At 40.1% G+C, this 21,377-nt stretch overlaps 1 protein-coding gene across 2 annotated transcripts in view; it reads right to left on the bottom strand.

The window, feature by feature from the left end:
• Positions 1-21,377, bottom strand: part of PHF20L1 (PHD finger protein 20 like 1) — a 114,428-nt gene that overhangs the window by 29,877 nt on the left and 63,174 nt on the right. For both annotated transcript variants that reach the window (XM_073679905.1, XM_073679906.1), the window contains exons 9-11: positions 18,766-18,961; positions 16,672-16,842; positions 14,752-14,946 (exon numbers count right to left, since the gene is read on the bottom strand). In XM_073679905.1, the coding sequence (XP_073536006.1) occupies positions 14,752-14,946; positions 16,672-16,842; positions 18,766-18,961 (562 nt within the window). The remainder of the gene's footprint in view (positions 1-14,751; positions 14,947-16,671; positions 16,843-18,765; positions 18,962-21,377) is intronic.

The raw sequence follows: 21,377 nt of genomic DNA, 5'->3' as shown, positions 1-21,377 counted from the left end.
ACCACTAGGTATCTCCCTTCTATGTACCTGGTTATCTATTGTCAACGTACTAGGCGCAATGCATGCTGGGAAATGGATGTTCCAGCTCCTATAGTGCTGGTAGAATGCTGATGAAACAAAACTGCCTAAACAACAAAAGTGGATGGCAACTTACAGGGAATGAGAGTTTAAACCATTGCACAGACTGGTATGTGCACTGAAAGCAGTTTTAAAGGGCGGGGGAGGGGGGGTGACATCAGCGGAGGGCGGTCCCCTGTAATGAGTTGATTTGGAGGGGGGGGGGTATGAGGTGGTTGGATTAAACCCATTAAAAGGGAAAATGTAGGATAACAGACGTTAGTAATTTATTCTCGCCTCCTCTTAGTGACACAAGAACAGAAATTCTTGATTAAATCCTCATAAAAAAGAATTATCCGACATCACAAGATTCCGAGAATGGAATGAACTGTGGAATATCTCCCCAGCGGAGCGATCCCACCCGACATCACAGCCTTACAGGAGATACATATGGGGATAGGGATCCATCTGCAGCGCCACGTGGCTTAGGGGAACTACAACTCCCACAATCCTCCATTCTGCAGCATGTGCTCTTCTACTAGGCCGGGAGCGTACAATCAATGAGCTTTTCCTTTTCCCCTCTTCTTCTTCTCTCCAGCTCTTGTCATACATGAAATAATGGCTGCCGCTGTGTGAAGAGCGAGAGGAAGCGTTTAACCCTTCGCTGCTCTTTGCCTTTCGCTCGTTATAATTATAGGATGATGAAAGCTTCCAGGCAGATCCCATCCCCCCACCCCCACCCCCCGAGTATGGGGAGAAGAAGGGGTTAAACAGACTGCTCTATAGAGCTGTTCTAGGCCGCCGCCATCTGACGCTGACCGCCTGAAGCCGGAGAATAATTCCTTTTAATCCAACATTGTGATAATCCAGAACAGATCATGAATAGAAGGAGAAGCGTCACAAAACTTAGAAGAAAGAGAATGTCTTAAAAACTAGATGTGGATTCTTCTAGAGCGGTTCTATGATAGGATTGGGTGAATAGGCTGTAATTCCCACATAGCTCGTACATTAGGGAGTTCGGATTTGGTGACTAGGCCTACTCACTTCTATGTACCTTGTTATCTATTGTCTATGTACGAGGAGCAGTGCATGCTGGGAAATGATGAAAGGGATGTTCCAGCTCCAATAGTGCTGACAGACTACGACTCGCTACATCTTAGAATAAAAAAAAAAAAAAGTGTCGAAAATACTTGTAAAAGATGAAAGAATGTAAAAATGTTACTACAGATTCATCAGCATCTAAAAAGTAACAATGAATTAATCTGATGTGAGAATATCACAAGACGCAAAAGGCCGGAGTCATTATTGCATTGGCGCCTTTTTGGGAGTTTTTCGTTTGTACTTTATTCTTTTAATTTGCACTTTTTTTTTTATATGTTCGCCATTTGTGGGGCTTTCCAAATGTTTTCAGCCGATTCATAAATTGAAACTTTTTAAAAAGCTGCAACTTTTTGACGCAAATGTGCGCTCCCCCCCCCGCGTCTTTGTAGGTAGCGTTTTAGCAGAACAGGAGACCTTTTCGATTTTTAAAAAAGGTGGAGGAAAAAAAAAGGTAAAAGATAAAACTGAACGGCACTTTTCATTTTGTGCAAAACTCATGAAACAACTGCGTTGGTTGGAAAGGATTTGATGCGAGAAAAACATCGACAAATAAAAAAAAAAAAAAAAGGAGGTTGAATTTAATAAAAATTTAAAAAAAATGCAAATTAAGAATTCTTAGAAGAACGTGTCAAAAAATATTTGCAAAAAAAAAAAAAGGAAAATGTTACTACATATTTAGTGGCATCTAAAAAGAAACAGCGCATTAAACTGATGGAGGAATGAAGACAAGGGCTTTGGTAAAAAAAAAAAAAAAAAAAAAAGTTGCACTCTTCAATACTAAATAAATATATACATAGTCATGGAAGAAAAAGTGTTGGCACCCTTGAAATTGTTCCAACAATTTTGGTTCTCAAGTCCTCAGACAGTACTCTTCTCCTCTTTCTGTTCTTCATTCTTAGTGTGGCGCACACACAATGCAAAGATTGAGTCAACTTCTCCCCTTTTTATCTGGTTTCAGGTGTGATTTTCATATTGCCCACACCTGTTACTTGCCACAGGCGAGTTTGAACAAGCATCACACTTGAAACAAAGTTGTTTACCCACAATTTTGGAAAGGTGCCAACAATTTTGTCCGGATCATTTTTGGGGTTTTGTGTGAAATTATGTCTAATTTTTCTTTTTTTTTTTTTTTTAACAGGAAATAACCATGAATATAACAAAACATATGTAACTGCAAAAAATTTCTGGGAGAAATATTTCCTTTTCTGGAACAATTTCAAGGGTGCCAACACTTTCAGCCATAACTGTATGATATAAATAACTAAAATGTAATATCAGCCGTATTTCCAGCCTATAATTCATTCTTGAATGGAGTCGCTTTGTAAAATTGCTGACCCTATGACAGAACGTTCTTCTGTTCTTCAGGCTCCTGCTGAAGATCCCAACATGGATATAACTTTCGGGATTGTCTCCATTCAGAAACAATAAATTAGATGACATCTAAAAAGTAACAACTTATGTGGGAAAGTAGTAAAGATACAACCAAAATCTTACACTTCCCAACACAAATCCCAAACAAAAATTCTTTAGAATCTCAGCTGTATTTCCAGACAAAATTCATTCTTGAACCAAGTTGATCTCTAGATCTCGTGACCACAAAACGACTATCACACACTCAATGTGTAGAGAGCGCTGACTGCTCACAGCCGATGGTGCCGCACAGATGACTGGAAGCCAGCGGCTGCAGGGAGAATAAAAAACCTCATCTTATCCCTTCAGCTGCACATCCAATAACGCTGCCGAAGATGTTTCATATAGAATTTATCTTCAGATTATTATTATTATCTATGGCAGCAGGTAAATATCATTATTTTTTTTTTGCTGTCACTTTCCCTTTATTTCATGCACTACATTCAGAATAGGAGCACGAGCAGAGGAAGGGAGCGATAGAAAGCAAATGCTCAGTCTTAAGTTAAAAGACCCTTTAAACCAAAGAAGGTGTTAAAAGGGGTATCTCTGGATTTTGACACTCCTGATCTAACCACCTTAAGGTTTATCCAGGTTTATATAATTTTTTATTTTACTATGGGCCTAAGAGCTTACAGGCAAACTACCTGCCTGTTGTGCCCGGCGCCAATCCCTGCCGGCACAGAGCGATCAGAGACTGCTCCTGCTGGGCAAAGAGGTCACAGACTGCTCCTGCCGGCACAAAGCGGTCAGAGACTGCTTCCGCTGACATCATGCCGACAGAACAGGGGCTTCTCTTCCGCTCTGCTCTGTTGGCGGGGCGTGACTAACTAGCTGCAGGAAGCCAGCTGTCAATCAGCATGAGGTGGTAGTCACGCCCGCTCGACAGAGCAGCCTGGAAGAAGAAGAGCGGCTTTGTTGACGTGGAGCTGCACTGTTGAGGTGGAGGAGCTGAATCGCCGACAGGAGCGGTCAATGGCTACCCTGTGCCGGTGCCGGGTAGAACAGGCAGGTAGTTGCCTCTATCTTTTAGTTTTAAGGCCCATAGTAAAAAAAAACATAGTCCTGGACAACCCCTTTAACCCCTTCCCGACCCGTGTCACACCGTTTGTGACATGGAAAACAGTTCGTTCCCGACCCATGTCACAGCGTCTGTGACATGGAGGGAAAGAGCCCCTGCAGCGCCTGCGAGCGTGGTCGCTCAGGTTTCACAGTTGCTACTGCAACTGGACATCCTGAAGTCGACCCCCCGGGGGGTGGATTAACCCCCCCGTGCCTAGGACCCCTCCGATTGGCTGTTTCATTTTCACTTTTAGTGAAACTGCCAATCGGTATGAATTAAATATTTCACCAATGAAAATTGGTGTAATATTTAAATCTGGGCATGGCCTGATGCTTACAGCATCAGCCATTGGCTGGGGGGAGTGTCACCTCTGTCCCCCCCTCCCCCCAGATCTGATTGGGGGGCTAGCGTCACATGGATAGTAGCCCCAATCAGATGTGGAGGGAGTTTTTCATGATGGCCGCAACTGCCCAGCTCCTACCCGTCCATGGATCGTGTGCCGGCCATTGTGGACCCTCTGCTGCTGCCCCCCCATGGACCCTCTGCTGCCGCCGCTGCTGTTCGCCTGCTGCTGCCGCTGATCGCCTTCATCCACCGCTGATCGCCTGCTGCCGCCGCTGATCTGCATCAGGTAGTATTGCCCCCACTCCCCCCCGACTCCCCCCTCCGCTCCACCCTGACCCCCCCTCCACCCCCGACCCCCCCTGCACTTTCATACCTGCACCCCGACCTCCGCTCCCTCTGCTCCCTCTCCCACGTCTTCATCCACCGGCTGCTGCTCTCCTTCTGACAGCCGGTGGACTGTGATCACAGCAGCAGCAGCCTCAGTGTAAATGCCCTGCTCCTGTGATCAAACCCACCATCCCCCAGTCCCAGTGATATCACCCCCCACCTCCCAATAATCACCCATCCCCCCAGTGTTCACCCCCCCTGTCCCCAGTGTTCACCTCCCCCAGTGTTCACCTCCCCCCTGTCCCCAGTGTTCACCTCCCCCCTGTCCCCAGTGTTCACCTCCCCCCTGTCCCCAGTGTTCACCTCCCCCCTGTCCCCAGTGTTCACCCCCCCCTGTCCCCAGTGTTCACCCCCACCTGTCCCCAGTGTTCACCCCCACCTGTCCCCAGTGTTCACCCCCACCTGTCCCCAGTGTTCACCCCCACCTGTCCCCAGTGTTTACTCCCCATCCCCAGTGTGCACCCCCCCATCCCAGTGATCATCCCCCCCCCGCAAACCCAGTGATCACTCCCCTGCTGCTGGCTCCTGCTCCCCTTTCTGCCCCAGTAATCACCCCCCTGATGCTGCCGGCCTCCTACCTCCCTTGCTGCTGCCGGCTCCTGCCCCAGTGATCACCCCCCTTGCTGCTGCCGGCTCCTGCCCCAGTGATCACCCCCCTTGCTGCAGCTGCTGGCTCCTCCATCTCTTCAGCCCCCCCCTACACCTGACAGCCCCCACACGTGACTGCAGAAGGTTACACCAAGCACACACACACACGTACACTCACACTATAATAAAGTTTCGATTTTTTTTTTTTTTTTTTTTTTTTTTTACACACGCACACAGCACACAAAATGTCCCGCCCGTCCCACTCATCCCAGTCTAGGGCGTACTAAGCTTAGGAGGCTATGTCAGGTTGGTGTGTGTGTTGTAGTGTGTGTGTGTGTGTGTGGTGTATACACTACAATATACCACACCGCACACCAACCTGACATACACTACACAATGGTGTCCGCTAACAAATTGGAACCATGTTGCGTTTGGAGAGTCCCTGTGTGCCCAAACATTGGAGCTCCCCAACAAGTGACCCCATTTTGGAAACTAGACCCCCCAAGGCACCTATCTAGATGCATAGTGAGCACTTGGAACCCCAGGTGCTTCACAAATTGATTCATAAAAATGAAAAAGTGGAAAAAAAAACAAACACTTTTTTATTTTTACGGATTAATTTGTGAAGAACCTGGGGGTTCCAAGTGCTCACTATGCATCTAGATAGGTGCCTTGGCGGGTCTAGTTTCCAATATGGGGTCACTTGTGGGGGAGCTCCAATGTTTGGGCACACAGCGGCTCTCCAAACGCAACATGGTGTCTTCTAACAATTTGAGCCGACAATTTGTTAGCGGACACCATGTTGCTTTTGGAGAGCCGCTGTGTGCCCAAACATTGGAGCTCCCCCACAAGTGACCCCATTTTGGAAACTAGATCCCCCAAGGCACCTATCTAGATGCATAGTGAGCACTTGGAACCCCCAGGTGCTTCACAAATTGATTCATAAAAATGAAAAAGTGGAAAAAAAAACACTTTTTTATTTTTACGGATTAATTTGTGAAGGACCTGGGGGTTCCAAGTGCTCACTATGCATCTAGATAGGTGCCTTGGGGGGTCTAGTTTTCAAAATGGGGTCACTTGTGGGGGAGCTCCAATGTTTGGCCACACAGCGGCTCTCCAAACGCGACATGGTGTCCGCTAACAAATTGAATGGAAAATCGGCTCAAATTGTTAGCGGACACCATGTTGCGTTTGGAGAGCCCCTAATGTGCCTAAACAGTGGAGCTCCCCCACAAGTGACCCCATTTTGGAAACTAGACCCCACAAGGCACCTATCTAGGTGCATAGTGAGCACTTGGAACCCCCAGGTGCTTCACAAAATGATCTGTGAAAACAAAAAAGTACTTTTTTTTTTCACAATAATTTTCTTTTAGCCTAAATTTTTTAATTTTCACATGGGTAACAGGATAAAATGCATCCTAAAATGTATTGGTCAATTTCTCCTGAGTACACTGATACCTCATATGTGGTCATAAACCACTGTTTGGGCGCATGGCCGGGCTCAGAAGAGAAGGAGCGCAATTTGACTTTTGGAGCTAATTTTCCATTCAAAAAGTAAAATGGCGCTCCTTCCCTTCTGAGCCCTGCCGTGTGCCCAAACAGTGGTTTATGACCACATATGAGGTATCAGTGTACTAAGGAGAAATTGACCAACAAATTTTAGGATGCATTTTATCCTGTTACCCATGTGAAAATTAAAATATTTAGGCTAAAAGAAAATTTTTGTTAGAAAAATAAAAATGTTCATTTTTTTCTTCCATGTGGCTTTAGTTCCTGTGAAGCACCTGAAGGGTTAATAATCTTCTTGAATGTAGTTTTGAGTAGCTTGAGGGGTGCAGTTTTTGGAATGGTGTCACTTTTGGGTGTTTTCTGTCATAAAGACCCCTCAAAGGGACTTCAAATGTGATGTGGTCACTAAAAAAATGGTTTTGTAAATGTTGCTGGAAAAAAGATAAATTGCTGATGAACTTTGAACCCTTCAAACTTCCTACCAAATTTTTTTTTTTTTCCAAAATTGTGCTGATGTAAAGTAGACATGTGGGAAATGTTATTTATTAACTATTTTGTGTCACATCAGTCTCTGGTTTAGTAGAATAAAAATTCAAAATTTGAAAATTGCAAAATTTTCAAATTTTTTCCCATATTTTTGATTTTTTCACAAATAAACGCAAATATTATCGACCTAAATTTAATACTAACATGAAGCCCAATATGTCACGAAAAAACAATCTCAGAATCGCTAGGATCCGTTGAAGTGTTCCAGAGTTTTTACTTCGTAAAGGGACACTGGTCAGAATTGACAAAAATGCCAAGGTCTTTAGGGTCAAAATAGGCTGGGTCCTGAAGGGGTTAAATCAGCTGATTGGTGGGAGTTCTGGAAGCCGGACAGTATTGATATAATATTTAATGACCTATCCAAACAATTGGTGATTAGAAAATTCTCGGGAAAACCTTAAATGTATTTAAAAATATATAAATATACAGTTCTACGCACAGGACTCATTTGGCGAACGGATTGGTGATGTTCAGATGGGCGGACTATAGAAGCAAGTTCTGCTCGGAGGATCTAACGAGCTGGGCCGACAGCTTCAGTTTGGGCTATCTGACCCATGGATGGTCATGTGCCTGACCTGCAGCACCACACAACCTGTGGACAGGTACGCCACTGATTTTAGAAGAACGCAGCCATGATTTTCTAACCCTTTCAGACCCCTAAAATGGAAAAGTCTTTTTATCTATCAAATAGCTTAGCAATAGTGTGTTGAATCGGGAAGAGGACCTGTCACCAGGTCAAAAGTGACCAGCTCGCTGCTCTCCTGAGTATGCCATTGTTATTAGATCTTTATTTTTACATTCCCCGCATGTCTCCAGACATATGGGGGTCTTTATAATTTAGTGCAGATTTTTATGGTCTTATCATATGGATAAGAAAAAAAGAAAAACGGATTACTCATGGGAGCAGCGGAAATAAAATACGAGCAAAAAATGGTCACTCTTGACCTGGTGACTCGTGTGTCACCGATTAATATACGGGTTCCAATTTTGTCACTGGTCATAGTCTTCTGTTATGTGATTTACATTTGAAAAATTCTAGATTATTGACAATATTGTAATGTCTGGAGAAATTAATCACCAAGAAGCTCTGAAAAATAATCTTATAGGTATAAAAACACTAGGACCCCAATGGTCAACCCTGACCCTCTGCAATCAGGTACGGTCATTACCAAGGATTTAAAAAAAAAAAAAAAAAATTACTCCATAGAAATTCCCCCACTCCTCTCATTTTAAAATTATAATTATTACCGTGCAGCCCCTTGAAAAGATAAAGCCCGCCAATCCCTTTATCATTCTAAAGTGCAGCTTCAGCAATGAGAAATTGTGTTTGAAGTTCGGCTTTGCAGTGCATTGAGGTGTGGCGATGCACTTACAGCTTCTTAGACAGTGAAAGCTACAGCGCCCTCCCCTGGCTGACTGACAGATTGACAGGTGAGTGGCCAGTGTACAAGAGCAAATAAACAGCCAGGGAAGGATGCTGTAAGTTTGAGAATACAGCAGAGGTTGAGGAGCTGTAAGTGTATATACCCAATGTCACGCCCTAATTCACTTACAGCTTCTTAGATTGGAAACACAGTGGAGGCCAACAGCGCCTGTCCTGGCTGACTGACAGATTGTTTGCCCTGGTACACTGGCCACTGACCTGTCAATCAGCCAGGGAAAGGTGCCGCAAGTTTGAGAATATAGCGGAGGCTGAGGAGCTGTAAGTGCATCCACAATGTCACGTCCCAAGGCACTTACAGCTTCTTATGTTGGGAAAACAGCAGAGTCTAATAGTGTCCTCCCCTGGCTAACTGACAGATTGCTTGCTCTGGTCCACTGGCCACTGACCAGTCAATCAGCCAGGGGTGGGTGCTGCAAATTTGAGAATACAGTGGAGGCTGAGGAGCTGTAAGTGCTTCCCCAAATGTCATTCCCCAATACACTTACAGACTGAACTTCAAACTGCAATTTCTCATTGCATTTTGGGGTCATGAAGGCTTAACTGTTAATGGTTTGTGGGGGCTAATGTTTCTGACAAGTTACCTTGAAATATTTATCTTTCATAATGGAAAATTCTATGAAAAAAGTTAGTTAAAGGGTTATTCCAAAGATGGTTAGTTGTCCCCTTAAACATACAATAGGGTATAACTTACTCATCGTTAGTGGTCCTAGTACAAGGCTGCAACCAGACGACGCAAAATCCAAAACTTGATTGCTCAGCTTCATTGTCTATGGGACCGTTGGGGAAAACCCAGTACAAAGCTTCACTACTTCTAGCAGTTCCATGGTCAATGAATGGAGCGGAGGTTGAGCATGCACGCCTCTAATACTGCAGACCCCGCACCCAATATCACTGGGACCCTTTGGACATCCCTATCTTATGGATATGAGAAATTACAATCTTGGCAATAGGGACCTCCGACTGTGATCTGTGCATGTAATTTCTGGCCAATTCTCTATGCCCTATATTGTGTCTAACCTGCGTCTTTTGGTTCTTTTTCCGTCCCTTTGACAAGTCATAGTTACCTGGTGTGATTCTAGTCTTGTAGCAGCATTTCTCACAGCGTCACAACGTCAACTGCAGCAGAAACCTCTCCCTCAAGCTATACTTTTTTTGCTGTGTAAGGGTCCGTCCAAAAATAATATAATGTAATAGAAGCAAAAAGCGTTACTAGTAAAATGGGTATGTTGCCTGACTAAAGGGGTTGTCAGGATAGGTGATAACTTATTGATCGGGGGAAGGGTGGACCACTGGGACCCGCAATGAACAGCAGAACAGAGAACTTTTATGCCAGTTACAGTGGTGTGAAGAAGTGTTTGCCCCCTTCCTGATTTCTTATTCTTTTGCATGTTTTTCACACTTAACAACTTCGCTCCAGAGCCTGTTTTTGCCTTCGTGATGAGGCCAATTTTTACAATTCTGACCACTGTCACTTTATGAGGTAATTACTCTGGAACGCTTCAACGGATCCCACTGATTCTGAGATTGTTTTTTCGTTACATATTGTGCTTCATGATTGTGGTAAAATTTCTTCGATATCACTTGTGTTCATTTGTGAAAAAATCGGAAATTTGGCGAAAATTTTGAAAATTTTGCAATTTTCAAACTTTGAATTTTCATGCCCTTAAATCAGAGAGATATGTCACACAAAAGAGTTAATAAATAACATTTCCCACATGTCTACTTTACATCAGCACAATTTTGGAACCAAGATTTTTTTTTGTTAGGGAGCAATAAGGGTTAAAAGTTGACCAGCGATTTCTCATTTTTCCAACAAAATTTACAAAACCAAATTTTTAGGGACCACATCACATTTGAAGTCACTTTGAGGGGTCTTTATGACAGAAAATACCCAAAAGTGACACCATTCTAAAAACTGCACCCCTCAAGGTGCTCAAAACCACATTCAAGAACTTTATTAACCCTTCAGGTGCTTCACAGGAATTTTTGGAACGTGGAAGAAAAAAATTTGCATTTAACTTTTTTCACAAAAATGTTACTTTAGACCCAATTTTTTTTATTTTCACAGGGGTAACAGGAAAAAATGGACCCCAAATTTTTTTCTGCAATTTCTCTTGAGCGCGTTGATACCCCATATGTGAGGGAAAACCACTGTTTGGGCGCACTGCAGGGTTCGGAAGGGAAGGAGCGCCATTAGACTTTTTGAATGTAAAATTTGTCTGAATAATTAGCAGACGCCATGTTGCGTTTGGAGAGCCCCTGATGTTCCTAAACAGTGGAAACCCCCCACAAGTGACACCATTTTGGAAACTAGACCCCTTAGGGAACTTATCTAGATGTGTGGTGAGCACCTTGCACCCCCAGGTGCTTCACAGAAGTTTATAATAATGAGCTGTAAAAATAAAATTTTCACATTTTTCCCACAAAAACGTTTTTCATCCCTTAATTTTGTATTATCATAAGGGTAACAGGATAAATTGCACCATGAAATTTGTTGTACAATTTCTCCTGAACACGCTGATACCCCATATGTGGAGGCAAACCACTGCTTTGGTGTACGGCAGGGTTCGGAAGAGAAAGGAGCGCTATGTTGGCTGGGATAGGCAGCAGACACCACGTCACATTTGAAGAGTCGCTGACATGCCGAAACAGCAGAAACCCCCACAAGTGACCCCATTTTGTAAACTACACCTCTCAAGGAATTCATCTAGGGAAGTAGTGAGTATTTTTTAAATTTTACATTTATACCATTGGGCAGTGAAAAAAACATAATTATATTTTTACCACAAAAAAATGTTTTACCCTCAGATTTTACATTTTCACACAGGGCAATGGGTAAAAATGGTGCCGAAATGGGTCACACAATTTCTTCTAAAAGTGTCAATATCCCATATGTGGCTGCATCGTACCGCTCAGCCATACGGCGAGATCTGGGAGGGACGGAGTGCTATTTGACAATTGGAGAACATATTATTGTAGAATAGGCATTTGAATTTGGGAGCACAAAATTTTCTGAATTTCTTTTGGGGGGCAAGGGTCATTTCGCTTTTCCAGAGCCTTTCTGCTACCAGTAACTTGGAAGTCCCTTATATTTTTAACAGATGATGGACCTGAGTGGGGACTAGCTTTTTTGAGGACCAAGTTGATGCTTTTATTGGGAACATTTTATGTAACATTTATCCGGCGCTCTAGGCTGAGCACTTACATCGGGGTTTCCATCTAAATTTCCAAGTGATGTAATTCAGATGAAACCCCTGCGGGATCCATTCACTGTAATGAGGCAGCAGAGTTACTCTGAACTCCGTCTGGCCTCTGTTTAGTGGTGTCCTTTTTTTCTGAAGTGAACAAAACTGGGGCCAACCGCACTTTTATGCACGCCTAAAACAAATGACACCGTGGGATCACAGGCCAGACGGCATCCACAGTGGCCTATATCTGCCTCATTACAGGGAATCTTCCATCATGGGTTCCGTCTGAATCACGTATTTCAGAGATTTACACGGAAACTCTGGTGTAAGTGCTCAGCGCAGAGCGCAGGATAAATGTGAGCAGAGCCTTACCGCGATCTTTGGGAGCCATAATAAACAAATCAGTAGCAGGTGAAGAATTGGTTTTATTTATTTTTTACGCCGTTCCTCGTGCGGTATAACTGATTAGATTACTTTATTCTTCGGGTCGGTGCGATTACAGAGATACCAGATTGATATCGGGTTTTTATGACTGACAGCTGTCACACACTAAGAGACGCTTTTTTTTGCAAAATCTAGTTTTTGCATCGCCATATTTTGAGAGCTATAATTTTTCCATATTTCGGCCGACAGAGTCATGTGACGGCTTGTTTTTTGCGGGACGAGTTGACATTTTTATTGGTACCATTTTTGGGCACGTGACATTTTTTGATCGCTTTCTATTCCGTTTTTTGGGAGGTAAAATTAACAAAAACCAACAATTCAGGAATTGTTTTTTGAGGGGTTTTTTTATGCCGTTCTGCGTGTGGTAAAAGTGATCAGGCAGCGTTATTCTTCGGGTCAGTACGTTTACAGCGATACTACACTTACTGTATATTTTTTTTATGTTTTGGCGCTTTTACACAATAAAACAATTTTATAGAAAAAATATATTTTTTGCATTGCTTTATTCTGAGCGCTATAACTTTTTTATTTTTCGGCTGATGGAGCTGTATGGTGGCTTTTTTTTTGCGGAACAAGATGACGTTTTCAGCGGTACCATTTTTATTTCCATTTTGCTTTTTGATCGCATTTTTTTCCACTTTTTGTTTGGCGATATGATGAAAAAGCAGATTTTTTTGCTCCGTTTTTTATTTATTTTTATTACGGTGTGCACAGAAGGAGTTAATTAGTATGACAGTTTTATAGATCGGGTTGTTTCGGACGCGACAATACCAAATATGTGTACTTTTTTTGGTTTTGCATAAATATACGGATTTATTGGTTTAATATTTTATTTATTTATTTTTATTTATTTTGTGATTTTTTTTTAACAGTTTAAAAACATTTTTTTTTTAATTTTTACTTAGTCCCTGTATGGGACATTAATTTTTATTTTTCTGATCACTGATCTCATGTAATGTAATAGACAGGTATTACATTACATGAGATCTTTGCTGACTGTTTCACAGTCAGTGTGTCCTGCCAAGCTTCAGCTGCAGGCTGAGCCAGGCAGGACACCATATATGGCAGATCTGGAGGCGGTCATGTGACCTCCAGCTGTCATAGCAACGCCAGGTCCTGGAAGGTATAAGGGGGCAGTCGGAGAGGTAAGTGGACGACTCCCTCTGTTTTGCCCAAAAAAAAATCCTGTTGATCACTAAGACTTTTGGGAGAATACTCTGTGGACTGACGAAAAGTTGACAAAAGTTTAACTTTTTGGAAGGTGTATGTCCCATTACATCTGGTGTAGAAGTAACACAGCATATCAGAAAAGAACATCATACCAACAGTAAAATATGGTGGTGGTAGTGTGATGGTCTGAGGCTGTTTTGCTGCTTCAGGAACTGGTAGACTTGTTATGGTAAACAGAACCATGAATTCTACTGTCTACCAAAAAATCGTGAAGGAGAATATCCAGCCACCTGTTTGTGACCTCAAGCTGAAGCGCTCTTGGGTTATACAGCAAGACAATGATCCAAAACACACCAGCAAGTCCACCTCTGAATGTCTTAAGAAAAACATTAAGACTTTGGAGTGGACTAGTCAAAGTCCTGACCTTAATACGACTGAGATGCTGCGGCATGACCTTAAAAAGGCGGTTCATGCTTGGAAGCCCCCAATGTGGCTGAATTACAACAATTTTGCAAAGATGAGTGGCCAAAATTCCTCCAGAGCGTTGTAAAAGACTCATTGCCAGTTATCGCAAACGCTTGATTGCAGTTGTTGCTGCTAAGGGCGGCACAACCAGTTATTAGGTTTAGGGGGCAATCACTTTTCTACACAGGGCCCTGTAGGTTTGTATTTGTTCCTGAATTTCTTTGGATCGCAGCATGATGTCTAGATTTTGAGGATCTTTTGGTCTACTTCACTTTGTCAGGCAGGTCCTATTTAAGCGATTTCTTGATTGAGAACAGGTGTGGCAGTAATTAGGCTTGTGCTTGGCTAGGGAAATTGAACTCTGCTACACAAAGATGTGTGATAAACCACAGATAATTTATGTTTTAAGTGGAGAGGAGCTTTGCAATTACTTTTTCACACAGAGCCCTGTAGGTTTGGATTTCTTTTTCCCTTTATAATAAAGACCTCCGTTTAAAAACGGTATTTTGTGTTTACTTGTGTTATTTTTTGTCTAATATTTAAATTTGTTTTGTGATCTGAAACGTTTAAGTGTGACAAACGTGCAAAAGAATAAGAAATCAGGAAGGGGGCAAACACTTTTTCATACCACTGTGTAATTGAGCACCATGATCCATCCATTCCCTATGGAGCTAAGTGCTCTTTTTCCAGCAGCCCCCCATAAGGAATAAAGGGGCATAAAAGTGCCCCATAGGAATTAAAAACTCCTCGTTTTGCCGATCGGCAAAGATTCTATCGATCGGATCCCCCAAGTTATCTCTGGACAATCCCTTCAAATTAAAAAATCTGTCAAACATAAAATTGATATTCCTGACCAATGAAACATTGCTAAATAATCCAATAACGTGCTTTACCTGTGGGATTTCTCACGGTAGCTGCACAAGGTTGCCGAGAACCTACCTGACGTCTCCGAGACGTGGGATGCGTTAAGCCGTTTGCCCATGTGGCTACATACAATGAGAAAGGAGCCGTGCGCTTGCAAAACCAAAGAGTATTACCTGTGGACGTCGAGGCTATTCTGCCATCAGCTATTGCTTTTGGAGAATAGGTTATCAATTGTAAGTGTTCCTTTTCTTTAGTGGGGCAGTCAATGTGGTAAGTGGATGCTGGGATTATGGGAGATGTAACTTCCACGTTACGGCTTAGGTCAAGAGGTTCAAGCTTCTCCTGAGGCACAAAGGCAACAGCGGGTACTATATAAACAAAAGAATGTGATAGAGTATTACAATAGGACGTTCCGGAGGACAGATCTCACGACATTCTGCTCAATACGGCAGGAAATTGTTGCTTTTTATGGGGCTTTTTTTTTTTTTTTTTGGAACTGGAAAAAAAAACAAAAAACATCTTCATAGATCGGCGAGCGAAGGTAAAACGGATTCATTTGTAACGTAAAATCAAACATCAAAACATGTAAGACCACTAAATTATCATTTATTAATATCATCATTCATCGCCACAAAGTTAGAACACCGAGAAACCAGAGAAAAACCAACATCAGTATTTCACCACGTTCAATTCTAATAACTTTATAATAAAATATAAACCTGGTGTAAAAACTTTTTTTTCCCCATTATTCACCCAAATAATGAATCCTTACCCAACTTCTCCCCCCTCCCAATAAAACAAGAGTCATAAAAGACTTGGAATTTTTACGTACAGTCATTTAAAAAGAAGAAGAATTTAACCTAAAAACATTGTACAAAAATATTAAACAACTTAAAAAGATTTTTTTTTTTTTTTTTAATTATTCAAACAAAAAAAAAAATGGAAACTGGTGCAGGATGAATTGAAAAGATTTTTTTTTAGACGATTCACAAAAATTAAAAAATAAATAAATAAATAACAGGAATGGGAGTAAACTAATTAAAAAAAAATTAATTTAACCCAAATATCGTTAAAAAAAAAAAAAAAGGAACCAGTTTAGAATGAGATATATATATTCTAAAAATGTACAAAAAAAAATGTAAAGAAAAAAAAAAAAATCAAGAACTGGTTGAAGAGAAGTTAAAAATATTTTTAAATCATAAATAAATAATTGTGGAATTAGTGAAAAGTCACTTTAGAATACTATTAAAATTAACCCCAAAATCATAAATAATAATAAATAATCACCCAAATAAAAAATAATTGAAAGTGAAGCACGAGGAGTTAATTTTTGGGTTTTTTTAAATGAGTAAAAAAAAATCAGTTACAAAAAAAAGAAAAAAAAATCTGCAACTGCCAATTTGTGCAAACTAATTCAAATGGGTATTACCATCGCCAAGATCCTATCCCAATATGTAGTAGGTGCAATAATAATAATATTAGCAAATACCTCCAATTAGAAATGTGGTATAGTTCTTCTGATTCACTATGTCACTTACTCCACACGCAAAGCATGGCAGTAGCTTAGGTATCCCCATGGTTACGACCACTCAGAGTGACAGTTAGCTGTTAGTGGTTGTAACCATGGATACCTAAGCTACTGCAATGCCCTGAGTCTGGAGTAAGCGACATAGTGAATCAGAAGAACTATACTACATTTTTAATTGGAGGTGTTGGCTAATATTATTATTATAACTCTAACTACATATTGAGATAGGATCTTGGAGATGAAAATGAGAATACCCCTTTAACAGACAAAAAAAAAAAAAATTCAACCCAAAAAAATTGTAAAAAAAAAAAAATAGAAACTGGTTAAAAAGAAAAAAAAAAAAAAAAACACTTTCACATTATTCACCGAGATATTGAAACAAAATTTGTAAAAAAAAAAAAAAAGGATCAACCTAAAAAAAAAAAAAATCACATACAAATATATGGAGTTAAAAACATTTTTAAAATGATTCAGAGAATTATTATTTTTTTTTTTGTAAAAGTTGTAAATAGGAAACAATTTTGTGGACCCTGACCGAAGGGCACGCATTAAATTTATTAATTACCCTTAGGTATTGAAAGGTCTTGCGGAGTCTGTGAGTAACTTAGAAGGCCTTTTTCTTCACGGAAAGGTATGTGGAGCGTGACGCCAGGGGTCTCAGCTGTGCGACGCCGAGATCTTCGCCTCTGATTGTTACGTCCAGAAGATCTAGAAAGATTTGCGATGTGTTCCGCACCTATAAAGAAAGATCTTTCAATGACTATGAAGTGGAAGAAAATAACCTATTATAAAAAGTTTTATACTTCTAGTTAAAACTGAATGATTATTTTCAAAGGTGAGTATGTACTAAAATAACTAAAACATAATTATGTAAAAAAATAAATAATCTTCCTGAAAACAAGCCCTGGCCTCAAAAGACAAAAATAGCAAAAATGCTGTAAAACTAAACAAGTTACTAATAAAATTAAGTAATAATAGTAAAAGAAAAAAAAAAACATTACAAATAAAATTAATAGATTTTAATTATATTAATATTTTATTTCATCTTGTCATTTTTTCACTTTATATATTGCATAAAAAATAATAAGTACCGTAATAAAAGAAAATAAACCAAGAAAAAAAAAGTAATTAAGTACAACATTTGTTTACTGTTTTGTTTTCCTTATTTTTCTTTTATTACTATACATACTTTTTATATAAAATGACAAATGAAATTACGTAAATCTATTAATATAATGAAATTAAATAGAATATTAATTTTATTTGTAATAACATTTCATTTTTAATATTTTACTTAAAGAAGCGGAGCCCCGCCGCCGGCACCGATAACAGCTGATCGGCGGGGTTGCCGCATGCGGGATCCCGGACGATAATACACTGATGCCCCATCCTACGAATAGGGCATCAATGTAAAAGTAGTGGACAACCCCTTTAATTATTTGAAGGAAAAAAAAAATCAGGAAAGGACCAATTTGTTTTTAATATTTAACTTTCTATTTTATCTTTTTTAATTTTGCAAAAAAAAAACATATATAAAAAAAAAAAAAGCTTCCAGAAAAAAGAATTTTAAGAATTCCACCAACTAAGAAAGAGACCACTACACATCTTGGTATTGGAATCAAAGAGTTAAGTTTGAATTAAAGGGAGTCTTGTCAGCACAAAATGACTGTTCAAACCAAGCCATGAGCGTGGTGCACCCTTGGTGTGGCCAAACAGTTCAGTACAACTTCCCCACCGACTTTTTTTTGCATTTATTTATGTCCCTTTGGTTCACCATTCTGATTGTACAAAAGAAGAGGGGCAGAAAGAGATGGAAAAAAAGCCCAAGCCAAGGGGGGTTTTAACAGTTGTTTTGTGCTGTAATTATTTAGTGAATATCTCAGGCATTGCTCCAGTACCCATTACGGTACCCCACGAGAAATAGCTACTCTCCGTTTGCTTGAGATTGGGGGAACACTTTAGAAATATGGATGCCGTGCTTGTCAAGATACATTTCTTACATAAGCAAGATATTTTATCCCAAAAAAATTAGATGCACTAAGAATGTAAAAAACATTTAGTACACAACTAAGAGATTTAAAAAATAAATAGCTAAAATGGTCATATATTCAAAAAGACCACAAGAAACCAATACATAAAATACAAAAAAAAAAAAATTATATTTTACAAAGCCAGTCCTGAATGGAGCAGAGGTGTCTGCGTGGCCTCCACTCCATTTATTCTCTATAGGTCTGGCGAATACAGTGCTCGGAAATTTCAGGAAGTCTTAGACAATAAATGGGGCAGTGAGCAACATTCTCTGAGTTCTAAAGCCCCAAATCTCAGGATCGCATGGAGTCCCAGAAGTCGGACCCCCATATTCACCCAGCAGTTTTTGGGAATAACCAAGTATAAAAAAAAATATGGCTAGAGAAATAGGAACATTTTGGTGCCTGGCATCAGCTAATTTCCTTCAGCTCCTCAAAAACCTTAGTAAAAATGTAAACTTAAAAGAAAAAAAATATATTGTATATACTCAAAATTAAACAGAAAAAATAAAAAATAAACTATAATCTGTCCCCCGCCCTGCAACGTAACTTATTTTGCAATTAGATTTTCAAACAAGTTTTTATTGCAACATGAGGAAGAAGACAGGAGATTGGAAATTTCAGATCCTCGCCTTGATTTAGCTGTGGATCAATAATGGATAATGACGGGGACTTTTGACACCCTGTGGCGTCGACAGGCTCCTGTTTGTCTTTCTTGCTGCGAGATTTCCCGGCAGACAAAGATGGCGGCAACAGCAAAGATCTCACTGTCGTACTAGAGTGGCATATATCTGCTTCAGTTTGACTCTGAGGATTGGGAGTAATTGCCTAAATAAAATAAAAAATAAAAAAAGAAGAAAAAAAATAAAAAAGGATCACAGTTATATTTGTATTACACAGGATTCGAGAGATAATCTTTGAAACACAAAAGTAAAAAGAAAGAATAAAAAACACAAATGATAGAAATGTCCATTGATAAAGATAAATTAAGGTAAAATTATGTAGAATATTAACTGCACAAAAAAAATTAGACATAAATTGCTGATTTTTGTCAAATATATATGCAAGTGAAATAGTTTAATTGCAACTAACAGAGAATAAATATTTATATTCTGAAATGTTTTAGTGTCTTCCTTAAAATAAAAATCCCTGTGCTCTCCTGATTCTGTCGCTCTTTTCCGCTTTCCGCTATGTTGCTCCATTGCAGAGATATCCACATTTGTTGCTTTTGGAGCGCAGCATGTGAAATCTCTGCTTGCAGTTCAACTGGGAGCTTCTACAGAGTCTTCTCTGGAGGCGTGTGTTTTCACGTCTCCCTGCAAGATGATGCCAATCACATCTTTGCAAGGTCAGAGACTGCTAGATCAGATATGGAACTGTGATTCACAGATGAGGAGGATTTGATAATGATCAAAATGGTCAACAATACAATAGATCCCAGTCCGGACAAATGGTAATAGCGACTTTTCTTTTATTAATTCGACACGTTTAGAAGTACTACAGACTTCTTCATCAGGACAAAAAAAAAATATCTGTGATCAAGCTATATTCGGCAACATCTGGGAGGGGTGAAAGCAAACGCCCCCCCAAAGATAACTCTGAGAGAACGCCCAGTTGGCTGCAAGCAGAGATTTCACATACTGTTCTCCAATAGTGAATATCTCTGCAATAGAGCATTGTAGTGCAAAATGGAAAAAAACTGCAAAAATGAGAGGAGTTTAGGGATTTTTTCAAAGTTTATAGAGTAGCTTTCTGAGACCTATTGTTGGGACAGAGCCTTAAATATTTGCTTGGCAATGTCGGAGTGTTGGCACCTCTGAAGTTCACCTGATTGAAGGGTATAATCCCCTTCATTGTTTACCAGGCTGTACTGCGTGCGGCTCAGTTGCAGATAAACTTCCATGTATGTATGGAGCTGTGCCTGCTTAGCAAAGAAGGGGACTCACTACTGCTCCTGATGGAACCCCACTAAACTGATATTGAACCATTTTAAGTATGGGCCATCAATATTGTGCTCTCTAAAAATACTAAGCATTAGAAAAATAAAATAAAATCAGGAATTTTAAAACACACTTTTCAACCATTAAAAACACAATTAGGCATCATCACGAAACGCCGTCCGTTTTCAGCAGTGTCATTTACCTCTTTTTTTTTTTTTTTTTCGGGTCCAAGAATGCTCGATGGATGAAATGTTACGCAGAAGAATAATTTACAACCATTTAGAATTTTGCGGTATTTTTTTTTTTTTAAATGCAAAACAGAAAATTGATTAACATTATCGGCACATCGTAGGACTATGAAACGTTACAAAATTGCTAAACAAAACATTTGCATACAGACATGCCCATTAAAATAAAAATCAAGAAAGGTGTTACCAGATAAAACAATAAAACAAACAACTAAAATCAAAGCAGAAATAAATGCAAAAATAATCCAGAGACAAGAAAAAGTTTGTACAATTTTTAAGATGAGTTTTTTTTTTACTTGTTTGTTTTTTTTTTAAGGGAACTTCGTCATTGTCAGGACGACTTCACTACTGAAACTTGGTATAAAGTCCTCCAACAATAGTTTAAAAAAAAAAGTAGTCCGCCAAATGTTCCAGTGCAGAGAAATCAAGGCATATGCAAATGAGAATGGAAGTGCATTGGGGGCGTGTCGATGCGGTATGATTGAATCAACCTGTGGGATCACTCATCACTTTGCACCACCTTCTTCTCCTTGATTAACCTTTGGCCTTGGCTGGCCAAACATCTAATAAAGTGACGGGTGGAGATGTCAAAACAAGGGGCAAAAGTGGTGAAGGGCAGGAATTAATATAGTTGGCTGTATATTGACACGCCCCAATTGCACGTCCAAGCTCATTTCTCAATGCACTACTACAAGACAGGCATTTTTTATTGTTGTTCTAGGATATAATAGTTTCTGCAGTAATATCACTCCCTTCTACGCCCCTAAAAAAAAATAAACACATAAAAAATGCATTAAAAAAAAGGAAAATAAGGGAGGGGGGGGGGGTTAATTCCAAAAATGTTCTCAATTGTGTTACAGAATTTGAACTCCTGCTGTAAACTGAAAAAACTTAAAGGAACCCTTCACCTTGTACATGCGGTCCTTTCGATGGGTAGAGCAGTTGGAGGTGTGCAAAAATTAGTCAAAGGCAACTGGCAATTTCTTATTACTGCTCCCAGGACTCTTAAAGGGAGTCTGTCAGCAGCGTGATGCAGGGGCAGAGACCCGGATTCCG

This window comes from Phyllobates terribilis, unplaced genomic scaffold (assembly GCF_046119375.1).
Source record: "Phyllobates terribilis strain yellow unplaced genomic scaffold, ASM4611937v1 Scaffold_4__5_contigs__length_816908805, whole genome shotgun sequence".
In the NCBI taxonomy this organism is placed as follows: Eukaryota; Metazoa; Chordata; class Amphibia; order Anura; family Dendrobatidae; genus Phyllobates; species Phyllobates terribilis.
The sequence above is the reverse complement of the archived record's forward strand: the minus strand, read 5'-3'. Positions and strand labels throughout refer to the sequence as shown.